This window comes from Trachypithecus francoisi, unplaced genomic scaffold, assembly GCF_009764315.1.
Source record: "Trachypithecus francoisi isolate TF-2019V2 unplaced genomic scaffold, Tfra_2.0 Lachesis_group2, whole genome shotgun sequence".
Lineage (NCBI taxonomy): Eukaryota > Metazoa > Chordata > Mammalia > Primates > Cercopithecidae > Trachypithecus > Trachypithecus francoisi.
Window position 1 is genome coordinate 96988193 of NW_022681465.1, and position 18530 is coordinate 97006722.

Sequence of the window (18530 nt, forward strand, 5' to 3'; positions counted from 1 at the left end):
TCATATAAGTGGATGTAGAACACATAAATTATCGTGCCCCTAACACCATCAGCATGTTTTATAATTATGTATTTACATGTCTTTTCATCTCTACTAGACTATAAGCTCCTTAAAATTACTCCATTTGTTTCATCTTTGCATGCTTGTGTGCATGAAAACACACACACACACACACACACACACCCCAGGAGCCAGCTGAGGACTCTGAGTAAACGCTTGATAAATATACACTCTTCTTTATCTGGAAAGGTGACAGTTTTGATTTACCATTAGGTAAATCAAGATGTACTGGTTGTGGATGGGGAGATCTAGGTGAACACCGTACACATGTACACACATGGATTTTGTTAGGGGCAATCTTTGAGCCTGGAATATGTCATAGAAAGAGAAAAAAATATTAACAATTTTTTCAGATGAAAATCAATGATTCAATGCAAACTGTATTACAATGAATATAATCACAGAATGCATTTCCTCCAACTTAGAAAAGGTTTCATTAAGATGCATTTTGAAGGAGGATAACACAATTTTTTCCAGTGTAGCTCGAGAAGAGGCTTTAGTTAGGGAGGGAAGATCAAGAGAGAAATTCCTGATCCCTTTTATTCCTCTTCACAGCCTAATCACTGGCCTCATAACCTGGTGCTGCCTCACTCTACCCTTACAATCCATCACTAGGTCTTATTAATCCAATTCCGAAATCTCTCTCACACCTGTTGATTTCTCTCCATCTCTACTGCCACTAATCTTACTTCAGACAAACATCATTTCCCATGTAAAATTTTGTAATGGCTTTCTAGTAGGTCTCCTGTTTCTTCCTCTTGCTTCACTCAAATCCACTCCCTAAACTTTAGTCAGAGGGATCTTTCTAAAACACAAATCCAGTTATACTGCATTTTGATTGAAAAAAAAAAAATCCCTTAATGGCTTACTATTGCCTTCAAGATAAAAATTCAAACTCTATGTATGCTTAGTACACCACAGTAGTAAGGCTCTACTTACCTCTTGAAGTTCATCTCTCTATATGTCAGTCATATAAAATAATTTCCAATATTCTCCAGTACTAGCCCAGTGTCAGGCACAAAGCGAATAGTGTTGCTTTTGCAGCTACGGTAACTACTACTACTACTGCCACTAATAGCCTCTATCATTTAATAAATACTGTATATACCAAGTGTGCTAAATGCTATAATTTATATAGTCCTTACAACTCTCCTATGAGGTGGCAATTGTTATTCTGTTTTTAAAATGAGAAAGCAAACTTAGAGTGACTGGTAAAAAGTCACACATATATTAAGTGGTGGAGCCATTCTAATACTAATTCTTACTAAGTATTTTCTGGATGTCAGACACTGTACTATGTACTTTGTATGTATTGTCTAATTTAATACAACAATCACTTATATTTCAAGAAACCAAGGCATGCAATAATTTCTGTAGAATGAATAAAGCCCTAATCCAAGTCTTTGAGCTTGCCTCACTTGTGTCAAGTCCATTTCTACCTCTTGAACTTGTTCCACTTGTTTTAATCCTCTTCACTTCATGCCAAGTCTCCTCCACTGTTCAAACTGAAGACTTAGAGGATTTCTGCCACTCTCTTAAAGCTTAATATTATAATTGGTAATAGTAACACTACTATACTACTTTACATTTCATTAAAGATGAACAGTTCAGAAAATACTTTCAATATAATATTAAACATTATTAAACAAATTTTTAGGAATTATTACAGATGAGGAACTTCATTAAGGATAAACAGCAAATGGTAAAGCTGGAACGAAATCGTAGGCCTTGTGACCCATACTTTAGGGCCTACTCGTTATCCATTTTTCTGTTATTATTGTATTCACAGGCTGCTTAGTGTTGGCAGAAATAAACTCTTGACAATACATAGTAAATATGAATTATTATAAGAATAAGTTGAGGTGAAGTATAAGAGGATACAAGGCCACTTCATCTATATGTTATGCAAAAGCATACAGGATGTATAGGGAACTCAGTTTTTGTATTTCGAGGCTATGATTAGTTTTCTAACAGGAGCATTCATTGAAAAATGCACTTATGCCACTCCCCTGACTCCTTCACATTTTAAAATCATGTGTATGTATATTAAAGTCTGAGACATACATCTCTTGTTTATTCTAATAACTTTTTCCAGTGGCAAGAAGCTTCTGTTATTATTTTATGTGCAGTTATGTGTAAAGGTAAACACATAACGACATTTACTTGGGCAAGAAATCATTTTAGAAAAATTATACCTCAAAATTCACTATTTTAGCCAAGGATATTTTATCTTATAGCAACAGAGGTACAGAGATTTTATACAATATTTTCAAGAGAGTGAATGACTGAAAATTAACCAGATTTTCAAGACAGTGAATGACTGAAAACTACATTGCTGTCAAATTTGTTACTCAGTGAATACACCAGGCCTGAACCCTGCAGATCCAGCCACAAATATTACATGTCTACAGCCAGAGTCTCAGTTCTGGTCTCTGCAAATATTGTACTTCTTACAGGTGATTATAAAATTAAATGTTTAAAAATTGCTTGTAAAAATAGTAAAGGCACAGGAATGCCACTTAAACCTGGTTCATTTAAGTAGAACTCTAGCAAGTCCTTCTGACCTTATGTCAGAGATGTTCAAGCAGAGAAGTCCTCAGTTTATATTTACTTATTCCTTCTGCTTTCTTGAGGCCTAAAAGGCCTCATTTTTCCCTCTTTACCCTACTGATAAATACAGTATCCCTTCCTTATCCGCAGTTTCATTTTCCGCAGTTTCAGTTGCCAGTGATCAACTGAAGTCTGAAAATAGATGAGTACAGTACAGTAAGATATTTTGAAAGAGACGTTACATTCACAGAACTCTTACTACAGTATGCTGTTATAATATTGTAATTTTATTATTATTGTTAATTTCTTACTGTGCCTAATTTATAAATTTATAAATTAAACTTTATTATAGGTTTGTATAGATAGGAAAAAAGTATATAGTATATACAAGGCTCAGTACTATCTGCAGTTTCAGGTATCCACTGGGGGTCTTGGAACATGACCCCTGTGGATAAGGGGGGACTACTATCAATGTGTTTGTCCATCTGAAGTCCTCTGTTTTATTTAGCTATGTAAAAAATAAAAATAAAATAAAATACAAAAATAAAAATTTCTAGAAAAGCATGTTGAGCCACGGTTATGCATGTATAGACATGTAATATATAGACATTAACTTAATTATGAATGCTTTGGAGCATTCTCCAGAGATAATTATTGGCCTATACCCACACAAAGAGTATATTTTTGCATAACTTTTGAGTGTGCAGTAAAATCTCTTAGTAATAATTAGAAATTGGGATACTTAGTTCAATACTATTTTTTTTAGATCAAAGAATAGTTATAAACATCAAAATTCATCTCATTCTTTCTCATAATAAACCTTTAGGTAGCAGGGTAGAAGATATTATAAAATTTAGAAGACTAGTGGTCTATTCTTTAGTAAAATTGTTTCTCATTATTTCTCCTTATGTGGGTAAATGCCTATTTTTTCCTCTTTATTCATATAATTAGAATCTCTTGATCATTTAAAATCTGACCAGACCTTCTGTTTTTTGTTTTCATCTCAGTGGACTATAAGGGGTGACTTTTATGAGAGATGCATTTGCTTCAGCTTAAGAAGCAAAAATATATTTTGCAGAAAAAGTATTTGAAACCAACCAGGGAAAAATATTTGGCCTTCACCTGTAAAGGACAGAAACATTAACATTTCGGGGTTACACTGAGTTCTCCCTGGAGAGATGGGTTTAAATTATTTAGTCAAAGGACTAGAGTAGAACCTAGGAGTATACAAGGTACTGACACAATTGTCTCATCAAGCGAAACACAGTCCCTTGTAGGTAGATTTTCCCCATCTTTCTTAAGTAATGCTATCTAAACATAAGTACTATAAAGTCAGTTGAGTAAGATGCCAGTTACCCACTTGTCCAAGAGTAAGTACAAGAAATGTATCTCTTTCAATAGGCATTATTCTGTAGGAGTCAAATCAACCATTTTGATACATCAAAAGGATGGGTTAGGGCTGCTGGACCCCATCCACGGTATGCAGCAATGCTTTCAAGAGCTACTTGCCAAGTGAGGGCAAAAACAGAAAACTATTTAAAGTCCAAATAGCCCAGGTGATCCCAAGCATAGATTATAGGACATGCGAAAGCTGTGGCTTCATTAGTTCCGGAAAAGGCTGCTGATGAGCCATTTTCCACCAAGGTAATTTAACTTTTTTTTTCTTCCTTTTGCCATAAGTACTGGGTGGGTTTCACTGACGCTGGCTTTACAACAATGGAAATTTTATACTAGAAAAGGAAAGGGTCAAAGGGTAAATTCCTCTTGCTGCAATATGTTTTCACCAGTTGAACCTCACCCTTGTGATTAGCAGAGTTCAGACAGCTGAGCGTTGGAAGTGGGGAGGGGGCAGAAAGGGGAGGTTTTCATGGGTGTGTCAAAAAAAAATTGTGTGAAATATTTGCCAAAGGTTAACTGAAAGAGACTGAATACCACCTGCTCTTCTGCTGGGACGTTCTCTTTTCATTAGTGGGAGGTGTTCCATTCCTTTGGGAAGAACAGGCTCCTTGTTCTCATTTTGTTCACAATAGCTACTCAGACATCTATTTCATTTAACGTTATTTATTCTTACTTATTGTTAACCCATCTAGGGAAGGGAAGAGGTGGGCTGTCTGGTAAACTAAAGGAATGGAAGTGTGAGAGTAAAGACACCCCACATACCCTGCTTGGGGAAATAAATAGGAGAAACAGTATGGGGCAAAAATCATCTTTCCTCTTGAATAAAGGATGATGACAGTGGCAAAGATGGTACACAATTAGAATTTTTGAGACAGTGACAGCAGCAGTTTTCAACCTGTGCTTACTCCAGAATTGTTTTCTGTCTGGGGAAAGACAACAGCAGCTCCCTTGGACAATGCTTTATCTGAGGTGGTAGTAGTCCCCACATGTGTACTCCAGTCCCTCAGCACCATTTCTTGCCCCTAAGCTTTGACTCAGCCATGTTAAAGAGTATTGCAGAAATGTGATTAAAAGTGTCCTCAGCTTAGATGTACATCTTCAGGCAGCCTCCAAAAATGCCCAAGAGCCTCTTAGAGCCATTTGAGTGAGTCACTTCAAAGAGTGGATAGATAAGAATCAAAATTCTAAGAGAGGAGTAAGAGCAACCTATATGAAGTTGAATTCTGAAGGAAACTTTAAAATAGCATTTGGAATGGAAGCATATCAGTTAATATATACAAGCTATCCCTCAAGGTGATTATATTTGGTTGTTTTATTTAAAAACATATAATGATACAGAAGAGTGTAGGTCAGAAGATCAGTTGAAATGAGGCTTACATGAAGTTTTGATATTTTAGTGGTTGGCAGCAATTTCTTCTAGAAATTTCTCAGAAGGCATTCTTTCTGCTTATGAAGGATGATATAGTATAGAGTTCTGTATTACAACCTTCCTAGTACCTATCACTATCAGTCTTTCATTTATTCTTAAAAACAAACCCTTTTCTCTCACACTGCTTTCATCACCCACTCTGTGTTTCTGTTCAGTCATTTCTCTTTTCAGTCATCCTTTCTCTAACTTCCCTGTTCTCTTCCCTACTCCCAACTCTATACCTCTGAATATTCAGCTTAACTCCCATCAACTAAAAAGCCTTCTGATCATACTCCAGGCTATTCTGCCCTTCTCAGCTCTGAATTTCTATATTAATTATACATTTATACCTCACAATCCACTGTTTTATTACACACTGCCTTATATGTATTATTCCCTAGATGTTTCATGGGTATTTTTCATTTGCCCATGCTTACAAGATTCTTTCATATTACCCATGGTGTCTATCCCAGTATGTTTAGTAATCACTCAAACTTACTGACTTGACCTGAAGCCCTCAAACTGTGGCAGCCAATCATCAGGTCTCCTATTATGATTTTCCCATAACAGATTTCTCATACCAATGAATATTTATGGATTTCTATAAGGATCCTGGGCACTAACATGTGTACAACTCTCCAGAATGTCTATTCTTTATCAATGGATTTCATCTTTCAAATCCGTTTAGGAGTTAATGCCATCCCATTAGGGAACAGAAGAGTCCATACTGTTTTCCATAAACACTGACAGAATAATACCAAGGATATCTCTACATATGACTGAAATATATAACTAAAAAATCTAACTTAGGTAGGCAGAATGTAATTATTGAAGCTGGACTATGGCCAGGAAACTTGGAAGAACACTCCCAATTCCTGCCAAAGATTCCATGGATAACCACAACTGGACAGAATCTCCACTTCCATGTACCATCTTAAACACAGTGCTTCTTTTGGTCCTCTGCTCCAGCAAAATAAGGCCACTCAAGCAGTAAGATTCACAGGGGAATAGTTACATCCAAAGGTTCCTAAAGAACAACGTTTAATCTTTTTGTTTGTATTTTGACAAATGTATGAGGTCTACAGGAAATACCCAAAGCAAGTACCACAATGTTTCTGGCAGGATATATTAGAATAGAGTCTGAGATGCATCCTGTTTTGCTAACTTGAAAGAAATATCTCTGGTTATATAGCAAGGTACTCATTCTTAACACTTAACACACACTACAGAAGGTTTCAGCTCTTCTTCGGGAGATGTGGAAAATGATATAGTATGCATATGTATATATCTCATGGATACTGAGGAGTCAAAAATTAACTACCTCTTACCTCATTTTTCATAAGGTAATTTTTCTGAGTTGCTCTGGATTTTATTAGGCTATTTTGTATACATCTATGCCAAGAAAACATTATCTTGGTCAGGTCTTCCTCATGTAAGTGAAGGGAATGATCAATTTCAAGTTTGACGTTTTCCTATGTTATAACCTTCAGCTCCATGTTTCTTCCACAGTTGAAACAGAAGACATAAAATATATAGATATAGATATGTCATAAGTGATAATGAATTGATAACAATTCATACCTAAGAGTTATGTAATTAGGTTGCTATATTACTTGAAAAAAGATATTTTAAAAATTATGCTTTCCAAATGGGATCCTAGAAAAGGTCATTCTAGATCTTCAATAAGTTTTAGGGTAAGAAAGGTTCTTGACTCTCCTTTTGAACTTCAATTTTTAATCACATATCACAAATTCTAAACTTGTGATGTGCTCAATAGTAAGAAGGAGAAAAACCACTTATAAAGAGTACCCACTATAATGTTATTTCAAATTTACTTTAGACTTATTTTTAACCAAATTGATGACAAGTTTCTCGCTGATTTCCCTTACCTACCCAAAAAAACCCCTTACTTCCTGACAAGCAGCAATAAAATATAACATGGTCAAATTCACTATTACGCAGCCCTTACTTGTTGAGTTCTAAGATGCTCAGGTGTCCTTAATATTAACTGCTTTGGGATAGATAGTTAAGACTTCAAAACATATACATATAGCCTCAGATTTCCTTACCTCAGACCAGTCCAAAGCCACCCACTGTGGTGGACATGACTGGTTGTTGCAGGGCTCTTTTTCGACAGGCCGGTGTGTTAAACAACCACTGTAGTCCAGCGTCTCCTCCTCAGAAGGTCCAATCTTCCTGATGCAGAGCACTGCCCTTGTGCGCATCCCACCATCACAAGTCTTGCTGCACTCCAACCAATCCCCAATGAACCACCTGCAGCAAAACGTGGAAGAAACACAGAAAAGCATTTCCTCAGTGCATCCAGAGATTTTTAGCTCAGTGAAGGCACTTTCACTCATGGACTATGAGCTGACATTTCAATGTTGGTTGATAAGACAAATAGAAAATGAAAAAGCTGCTAAGGAAAACCTTTACTGTCATTTGCTTTCTAAAGTGTAGTGTGTGGGCAGGCAGAACCCAGGTTCAAACAAGTGCACTATGTCTTTAAACCTCTTTTATTTTTCTCCTTTTTATTACATTCTAAAATGAGGATAACAATGATCAATCTCATAAAATTGTCATGAGAGTTAAATAAGGTCATATATATAAAGCTCCCAGTGGTGTGCTAGTAAATGTTTAACCACTGGCTCTCCATGGGAGCGGGGTGGGGGAGTTCTGATTTGTGGCATTTGCCAATTTTTGTAGTGTAAAAACCTCACTATGGCCAATTTCAAGCTACCAGCTTGATATACTAAAGGTGAACAGGAGAAGATATGCTAATAATAGGGTCCTATGAATCAATACTAGCTGGCTCTAGCACACCACTGAATGCTTGTAACATAGTGTCTGTCATGTAACAAACAAGAAATAGTAGCTATTTTTATTATTATGACATTGAGGCAGGTTCCCCCATAATTAAAAATTTTATGCTAAAACCACTGTAAGGAAATTGGGGATTTGTTCTTCAATTTCCAGAAATAAACCTCTATGAAGATACAACTTGAATGTCCTTACAGGGACAGAGAAGGCCAGATATCCATCCTGAGGACATGGGAGTCTTAAAAACACCTTCAGCAAGATCAGAGCTCTGAGCTAGCTCTATGAAAACATGCAGATCTCTTGTTTCAACCTTTTGACTTCTAAAAACAGCTTCTACACAGCTAATGTGGAAAGAAATGCAAATGTCTTAGAAAAAAATAACATGTCTCACATTTGTAGGTACACTACACCTTTACCCTAAAGTCATAAACTTTCACATATATAATTTCAGGGGGTTTGTGGTTTGTTTTGTTTTTTTTGCAACACTTCTGCAGGACTCACTCTTCTGGACACATTAATTAGTCTAAGGGATGTAATTCATGATCTAAATCAGATCAATGAGAATTCTGGTTTAGAATTTTTATATCACAACTAGAGCAAAAGGGACCCTTTCCTTTCTGGTCACAAAGGTGCATAAGAAGATGAGTCCAGAGCTGCAGTGGCTGGGTTCCCTGTCAAGTGGAATTAGCTGGTTTCAAAGAATGCAGAGGAGCTAGAATGTCTGGATGGTGTGTGAGTCCTTGATTCCAGCCATTTCTCAAGCTAGGTCCCCCTTACATTTCCCTCAGCTTTGTTACATAAATCTTATGTGCTGAAGCCAGCTCAAGTTGAAGTTTTGTTATCTGTAACAAGGGTCTTGACTGACATATTGTATTTCATTTATTAAATATTTGCTGAATGTCTACTCTGTTCAAGGCATTGTGCTTTGTTTTATAGAAGAAAGTAAGATCCAGTGTTAGGAAAACAGTTCTCCAAAATCATGAAAAGAGCAATGATGGAATCAGGACTAGATTCCCCATCGACTGCTATTTCAATCAAAATTCATTGTAACATTACTGAATAGTAAAATATAGGTTACAAGCATGGGATCACAAGGCACTTTCTTCAATCTATAATTATAAATCATGCAGTTATTCTCAATGGACATGCTCATGCTTTTGGGCGGCAGACTCCTGAGAGAGAAGAATATGGAAAGCTTAACAACAAATTTCTCACTATTTCTGAGCATAGCACCATTGTGCCAGTTTTGTATATGGAAGATAACACTTTAGTGAAGTCAGAGTACTGGTATCCTAAATTTGAACTTGCATTAAGCCAATTAAGCAACACTGGCCTTTGTCCATTATTATTCATATTGTCTTTACTTATAAAGAAAACCAGCATTTAAAAATATAGTTAGCCAATTTTTCAAATTTAAATTGTATTTTATCAACATCTACAAATTTTCAGCCTAAAATTCATTTAAAGAATGATGATTTAATTTTGAATTTTAAAAATCTGACACAAACATTTTTTCTAAGTCATTTTCCAAGGGAGATTTAAAGTAATTTTCATATTCTTTCCTTTCTGTTTTCCACAGATGAACATGATCCCCAGTTGTTAGCACCATTTTTGGTAAGGAGGAAAATGTGTACTGAAAATAATAACTTGCATGGCAGCCGTAGTGAAACTCTGATTCAACTTTGCAACAGTGATTTCATCACCAAGATTAGGGGATAAAACAGAAATGTGTATTATAGTCACAAACAGTTCAGTCACACCACCTCCAGCCATGATCTCATTAGTTCTCATAATGTAAGAGGGATGGAGGCCTTCAAATTAAACACAGGTGCCCCGAGTAACCACAATGATTCAGAAGTGTTGCAAAGGGTCAGGGACACCTCTGTCTTTTTATTCTTTGTCCCCTCTTCCATTCCATCTCTCCTCAGAAACTTAACCTAGATATATCACTCTAGCCTTTAACTTGAAATATATGAAATTAAAAGTATTAATCACCCTCCCTATTTCCTTTCTGACTTTAACTCTGATTTCAGGCTTCATACTCAGTCCCTGTTGCATCTTTATTGCTCATCATACCATCCCGTCCCATGTCTCTCTGAAGGATTAAATCACACCCAAGTTATTTAAATAGTTTTGCAATTCTACCACTGCATCTGCTTGTCTCAGTTTCTCCACTCTCCCCCACAGTTTAAGACATACTGCTTCCCTTGTCTTCCTTCTCCGTGTATTAGACCCTTTGATGGCATTTTCTTTCTCTGTCTTCTTTCCCTCCTCTAGATTTGGTGGTAAAAACATGAATACAGAAATTATCTCTGGGAATATAAATTGCTGAATCGTTATAGCTGGAACAATTCTGGGGCTACTTCTTTCTGAGCTTTTCCCAATACTCAGTGATCAAATTGTCTTCATCTTCACAAGTCCTTCATAGCCATTAGACTTTACCAATTATGGGATTCATGTTCGAGTGTCTGAAATAAGAGTGGCTTGCTGCAGCCTGTGTAATCTGACCTACAGTCCCAATCTCTTATTATTACAAACAATAGTATAATTTGGAGAAGGGAATAAGAGAGACAGTAAAAAAATTTGCCCCAACCATGGTAAACCAGAATATTTTTGAAGAAAAAATCATCATAAACCAGAATATTATATTTGCTTTTTAATTTAAAGGAAAATGGCAGAGCATATGAAAATAAAGTGATATTAAATATTTGGATTAAGAGAGAGAGTTCCTAGGCTTTGTCCCAGAGTCAAGGATCTAATCATCAACGTTTTTATAAACACAACATAGCAAAATTGTAAAAATCTTCAGAACTTGACAATAATATCTTTACTCAAAGAGAGATTCAGTTATATAACCTACTGTCTATTTACAAAGATAAAAAACTTTCCTACGTTTTAAAAGAACTTAAAAAAAATTTCAAAACAAAAAGTTGGTAAAAATATAAAAAGAAATTGTTTTCATTTCTCAGCTAATTGGAAAGTGAAACTAATATTAAGCAGAATGCTCTATGCCCTAAACATTATACAGTCAAAGTTTTTGTAAATTTTTAAAAATCAACATGATAAACATCTCTGAAGTTGTAGCAACTGAGAATGTGTCAATGAAGCAAGCAAAATTAGATGTATTAAAGTGCCACCAGACATTTGATTTGTACCTTATAAAGCTGGTGATGTCTGATATAATGGGAAAAACATCACTGGATATTAGCATACCTCAGTCTGTGAAATGATGGGAGTTGACCTAAATAATTTTCATGATTCTTCCTAGGTCTTAAATTTTGGAGTTTTATAGATGACTCTGATGAATCTTTTTCTAAACTTAAAATAAGAGATGATAGTTGTCCATGGGTGAGGTTCAATGACTCAAAATAATGGTTATTAAACATTATACCTTAAAATATACCAGTTAAATAAAACCTAGCCACTGGATAAAAATTAATCTCTTCCCACCCTAAGTTTCCTTCAGCACTTTTGCTTATAACTCTCATCATACTTAATAGATTTTGTCTTGAACTATAGTTATTTTTATATATATTTGCCCAATTAGATTACCCTCAGGAAAGGGAACCATTTCTCCCCAAAGTACAGTATCTTCCAACTTGCAGTTGATTAATACATGTTTTTAAATTCTTGGTCACAATGTTATTAAAATGAATAGTTCTCTTGTTTTCACCTCTCTGGTTGTCACAATTTTAAAAACACAATATCATACAGGAATAATATTCATCACTCAAAGATTCTTCACATGAGGTCATATGCAGAAATACTCTTGCTATTAAAACACGGCATGGTAAAAACTGAACTCAGCCTTTCTCTTTGAACTCCAACTTATTTTTTTTTTCTTATGGTTGGGGACTAGCTTCTTACCAATCATATCCTTTAATATTAATTCCTTTCCTTTCCTGTTCCAGTTATTTAAGGCTATATCATGGATCCCACTACTTTCATTCATAGTCACTTTACTACCTTGACTACTATATTCTTTCTCATAAAAGAGTTGCTGCTATGACCACGCTAAGTTTCCCCAGCAAGGCCTCCTCTGGGTCTTCAAAGTCTTCCAAATAAACATAATATTATTTCTCTATCAATGCCTCTTTTGTCTATTCTTCCTAGTCCTCCGTCATTTTCTCTATAAGGACAAATCTTAGTGTTCTCCCTTTTTGTACACTGTACTTATAAATTATCTCAATATAACTAAAGACATTTGAAATATTACTTGAAAAAATACTTTCTGATAAAAAATACCATTTAGAACTTTAAACTAATGGTATAGGGAAAACAATTGTCATTGAAAATAAGTATAGATCCCTTCCTCAAATCAGGCAAAACATTTCAGATAGGTCAATGTTTATATTAAAAATAAAAAAAGAAACTTTGAAAGTATAAGAGTGGGGAAGACCTTTCTAAATAGTATACCAATGAAGAAATAAAGGTCTGACAGCTTTCTTAAATAAGATTTTCTAAATTTTATAAGTAAAAATACATCAAAACACCATAAATGACATGGAAAATAGATGACAAACTAGGAAAAAATATTCAGAACACAGATAAAAGAGTTCATATCCTTAATACATTAAGAGTTCATGCAAATCAATAACAAAATAATAAATACTTCAATAGAAGTATTGATAAAGTAGTTCAATAGGACAGGCCATGTGTAACAAAATAATAAATACTTCAGTAGAAGTATTGATAAAGTAGTTCAATAGGACAGGCCATGATGATAAAAGGCAAAAGAGAAGTAATACAAATGGCCACTAAATATAATTTTTAAATGTTCAGCCCCATCAGCAGTCCAATATATGCAAAATAAAGCAGCAATTAGATATCAAGGCTTTTTCCCCTATAAAATAATGAAAGACTATTTTTAAAATAATAATACCCACTGTTGTTCACTTCCACGAAATGGCATTCTCATAGACTGTTAATGGGAAAATAGATTCATACAATCTTTCTGGGAAGTCACTGGACAATGTGATCTCAAAGACTAACATGTACTTCCATTTGAACTATAAATTATTTTCTTCTTTATTTAGCATATATAATTATAAAGAACAGTTTCAGAAGCAAAAATGGTTAATGCTGCATTATTGCCAGGGGATCAAAATAAAAAATACAGCCAAAATTGTTCAACAGTGGAATACCAATTTAAATAAACAATCACATAGCTCCTAAATGTTGTCAAAGACTTCAAATGTTCAAAATGTTGAGAACTGACTATAAAGTGTCATAAATAGTATAATATAATTTTATTATATATACCTGCCTCTGTATACCTAGCAAAAATGCTGGAAATACATACATCAAAGTATTAACAGTGGTTTATAGGTTTCTTTGTTTTCTTCTTTTTGCTTATCTGCCTATCACATGATCATCTAAAAAAAAAACCTATCTGCTTTCTTCACACTCATGTAAAGTTTTATTGAATTCAGTGGCCTTTCTATGATTTCTATCTCTATAATACCAATGTCATCTGGGAATCTCAGATGATCCCTGATATTTGATGGTTTGACCTAATGATTTTTCAACTTTACAATGGTATGAAAGCAATACACATTTAGTAGAAACTACTTGAATTTTTGAATTTTAACCTTTTCCTACCCTAGCAATATGCAGTACAATAGTCTCTCTAGATGTTGGGCAGCAGCAGCAATCTGCAGCTCCCAGTCAGCTACGCTATCACGAGGGTAAATGTCCAATACTCTACAGTGTACTGTGTTGCCAGATGATTTTGCCCAATGGTAGTGTTCTGAGCACATTTACGGTGCACTGGGCTATACTATCACGTTCAGCAGGTTAGGTGAAGTAAATGCATTTCAACTTACAATGTTTTCAAATTTGTATAGGTTTATCAGGATGTAATCCCACTGCAAGTCAAGCATATACAATAACCATTTTGAAGAATTAAAATTTCCTTTTTCATAGTCTGAATTCAAAAGACTAAAGAAGAAATTAAAAAGCAACTAAGAGAAGTAGGCTAATAATGAGTAATATTTTAAATATCTACATTTAGGTCTTTCAAAAAAAAAAAAAACCCATCAGACTAAACTTTCTATTTTTCCCATATTCTCGGCATCTTTTCTTTCAAATTCCATAATCCATCTCCAAACTTAAATAAGTAACTTCACTTCAGAACTACATAAGGAAAGGAGACAGAAAGCTTAATTTTAATAATGTACATCAATATGTCAATTATCCTTAAACTGTTATAAAAAACAAACCTCCAGTGTAATACTCAAACACACAACATATGGGATGGAATGACCAACAACTGAAATCTCTAAGGACGTTGGACATTGAAGCTTTTAAGCTTAAACAAATGAAAAAGCTGAGGCCAAAATCGAATAGGGTGTGACCAGGCTCACTCAGATGCCTTCAAAGGCTGATCAAATGTCAAATGTACTACTTAAGATCATGAGTGTCAAAGAATTAACGTAACAGGCTGAGACTCACAATGACATGAAAATATGCTGAAGTTACTGGAAACATGGAAAGGGACAAAACTGACCCATGGATTTTAAGCATTCCTTTGCTTTACAGTTTTTCAGTTTCTCTTGAGATAAATTTATAAAAATAATTGGCAGAAAAAAGGAATGTGAAAAAAATTTAATAACTTGTCTTTGTAATACATATGATAGGCCACATTTCCATACTTTCCCATGTCTGGGTTTTAAGAGATTAGTCATATGGTGATAACATTTTGAAAAGAACTCAAAGTAAAATTACAAAAGTCTTAGAACAAAAACTATCACTCTAGATTCCTTGTGCTTCCTATTTGGTTGCCAATACCCTACACCTTTTCAAGGGACTAGTAGTGAGTATCACCTTTAAGATTCAAATGTCCAGGCAGATACTGACTTTAGATAATGGAAGTTCATAAGGCATGATTGCTTTGGAACAAGAAATGCACCTTGAACAAGAAATGCACCTTGGTTTAAACGTTATTTGGGACATGGATTATTCATGTATTGTAAGTTCCATGTTTTTGTAGCTCCACTCTAGTCATTTTTAGAAAAGCTTCATTATAAAGTTTTTCTCTCCTGTTGTAGAGAGTTTGGTACATATAAATTAATTTGCTTATTCTCTCTTGCCTTATCAGTTTCATGTTGGGATAATTAACTAACCAGGCAGGTAACAGTTCATCCAATTTCTCAAACAAGAATGAAATGCCATTCACACGTTTTCTCCTGCAGTTGTCAGTCAGGCAAAATCTCTACAAAGATTACTTTCATCATGATCAACTCAACATCCATTATCTTTTTTCACATAATCATTGCCTTTTGCTCAATCAAGAAACCCTTCTGTTCTTACAGATTATAATGTGTGGCTCATTGAGAGCAGGTCTCATTTCAAACCATCATTAAAATGAATGGGCTCTCTCCTTGTTAATCCCTTTACAGTGAGTTGTAGTTGCTGCATTAATCAACAGAAAGAGACTGAAGTATACCTCTATGCCTGTACCCAACACTCAGAAGATAGGATGCCTTACAACGACAGAACTTAAAACTGGGTCAGCAAATTAAAGCCATGATACTCTATTCCAGAGTATTTCTAAACCATTTTAAAAATCCTTAGGGCTTTAGGACAAATATCTAGAAAAGACAGGAGTGTAAATAAATCACTATATTTTATCACATCTAAGACATGTTCTTTTATGTACCATTAAGAAAGGGGGAAAATGTCAATTATTATCATGAGACACCATTCGCTGCACGTTGAATCCTAATTTCAGAGATGTTAAAATTTGAAAACATGTGTGCTTTAGAACTGATGAAATAGGATCATTTCCAGCATTGTGTCAGAACAAAATTCATTGAAGTTCCTGCTTTAAAGAAGTTAATAACTGAAATCTGTGGATAAATAGGAACCTTTGCTCAGTAAAAGAGACATCAAACTTCCTCTCAGGATGTTTTCTACCTTTTTTCAGTCTAATTTATTCTCATCATATAAATATATTTCCAAACATGAATACATAACGTTTTCCTCTTTGCACCTGAAGAAAATAATTCTCACTTCTTTCCCTTACTTACTCAGGTGGGCAGGGCTCAGTGTTGCAGGCTCTTTGATTTTCAGGTGGCTTACTGTCAGGGTCACAGTAATTGTTCTGGACAATGGAGTTGTCATCCAACCTTTTACAGACCACCTCTTGTCTTTGGACACCTTGAGAAAAGGAGGACATCATTAATTGAAGAGAAGTTTACCTTCCATTAAGTTAGGTATGCATAGCTTTCCTCTGTGGGGAATTGACCTCAGTGGATCGCTGCCATCTTATCTGTTCCACATTGGACTGCTTCTCTAAAATGGAGAGAAGACCTGGTCATTATACTGAAATTTTAGGCACAGTTATTGTTCTCATATTTAGAAATATAACTATTTCAAGTCCAGAAAAGAAACTATTGGTAATCTTAAACAATTTTATTCACATTTGTAAATTCTTCTTCGTGCTTCCCTTAAAAAAAAAACAGATTACGATTTCCCAAAATAATATTATCAGATAAAATGTACAAATATACATTTCAATGCAAAACAATGATTGTATATTTATTTAAAAATAGAACAATAGGGACAAATGTACTTTTTGATATTTTGTAGAACAAATCCCATCTATTTAGTTTTTGTTAGGAATACATCACATCCACACATTTCATTTTTTCTTCCATTTATGTATTTCTCTCTCTAAAAGCCCATTCATTGTTCAGAACTTAGAGATTGCAGTGGGCCTCTTTTGGACTATAGCCAACTAGTCTGTTTATTCCAACAGAGTTGACCCCTTGTTGATTATACCATTGTCAAATAAATACATAGTTCATTCAAATATTAACTTATCTCATTTTAAAAAATTAGTCTATGTGATCTGTTTACCACAGCTAACAATATTCCCATACAGTTTATAAAATATTAAATATATGTCAATCAATTATTGGCAAAGATATTCACCATAACTTGCTCACATTTCACAAAATACAAAGACACACACAAACACTTGTATTTGTAAATGTTCCTGGTGAACAGATTTTATGTATACACATTTTCTCTTTAGTCAAGGAATCAGAAGAAGCAGATAGGTATATCAAGATATCAAAGAGAAACAAATCAAACTACAAGACAATGCTAACTGTTTCAGATCATATAGCGGTAACAGGTTACTCCTGGCAACAGAAATAAAAGCACAAACTAAGCTATTCCCCCACTCACCCACCCCATCTCTATAAACAGGTAGGCTAAATTACCCAGAAAGAGCTGTAAAAGCAGCATTAGCAGTATCCAGGAAACCACAGCTTCACACCTAGCTAATCCCACACAATCCTTCAGTTGTTTTTCTTTTTTCCTCCCCCAGTTGTTTTAAGTAATAATGCCCTAAAAAAACAGTGTGATCACAAATTAGGGAAATATATGTGAAACAGGATCATTCAGTGAAAGAAACTGTCACCTAAAGAGCTAGACACCAAATGCTTCCCCCAAGTTCCCCTAAATCATGGCAATTCTGCATGTGGGAGTGCCTCCGTTATCATGTTATGCACACCTTTAACTAAGCCCTTTAATTTAAAGACTGAGAGGGCAAACTATTAAATCCACCAAGCTCATGAGACTTAAATCCTGTAGCTCCATGACAGTGGTGAGCAGTTATAGAAAGTCTTTTTTTTATTGCTTGCAGTGACCCCGGGCTCTTGCTGATCGCCTTCTGCAGTCATTTTTTATGTTTTCCTAAACTTAGGGGTCTTAAACATAGTCAAAAACTTACTGGCAAAATGTCCTAGAGTATGTATTGTATTCCTTCCCTCCCAACCCCTAAAATAAGCCAAACGACTAAGTTTATGTGACGACAATAGTTTGGAATTTTTTAACTATTAAACTTTAGATTTTTTGAGGGAAGAATGATTCACATCAGGCATAGTTGTGATCCATTCACAGATGTTCCATGATATTCATCAGATATCTCCCCATTGTGTCATTCCAGTGGGCAGATAACTAGGTCCATGTGGTCCACCTAGACAGATACCTCTACCATTAGTCATAGGAGTCAACTACCAACTGCAACAGGGGCTCAGATTATCCATCCACCCTGATTCAATATTTTGCCTCTATCAGGGTGAGCAGGGGACTTTTTTTTATCGGTTAGTGTGATTTTTTTTTTTTTTAAGTCATTCAAACATGACTGTACTTGAAGCAAGAACACTGGCACTCAATAATATATCTTGGTTATTTCTCAGGAAAGAATAAACATTCTCAGCACTACAAAATACAACTGATCTGGTTTTGTTTCAGTGGCAGAAACATTAATTCCGGTTCCTAG

The 18530-nt window shown here is 35.0% G+C and overlaps 1 protein-coding gene across 2 annotated transcripts in view; it reads right to left on the reverse strand.

The window, feature by feature from the left end:
• ADAMTS6 (ADAM metallopeptidase with thrombospondin type 1 motif 6) overlaps positions 1 to 18530 on the reverse strand; it is a 346891-nt gene that overhangs the window by 26120 nt on the left and 302241 nt on the right. For both annotated transcript variants that reach the window (XM_033179691.1, XM_033179690.1), the window contains 2 exons: positions 16267 to 16396; positions 7486 to 7690 (listed from right to left, as the gene is read on the reverse strand). In XM_033179691.1, the coding sequence (XP_033035582.1) occupies positions 7486 to 7690; positions 16267 to 16396 (335 nt within the window). The remainder of the gene's footprint in view (positions 1 to 7485; positions 7691 to 16266; positions 16397 to 18530) is intronic.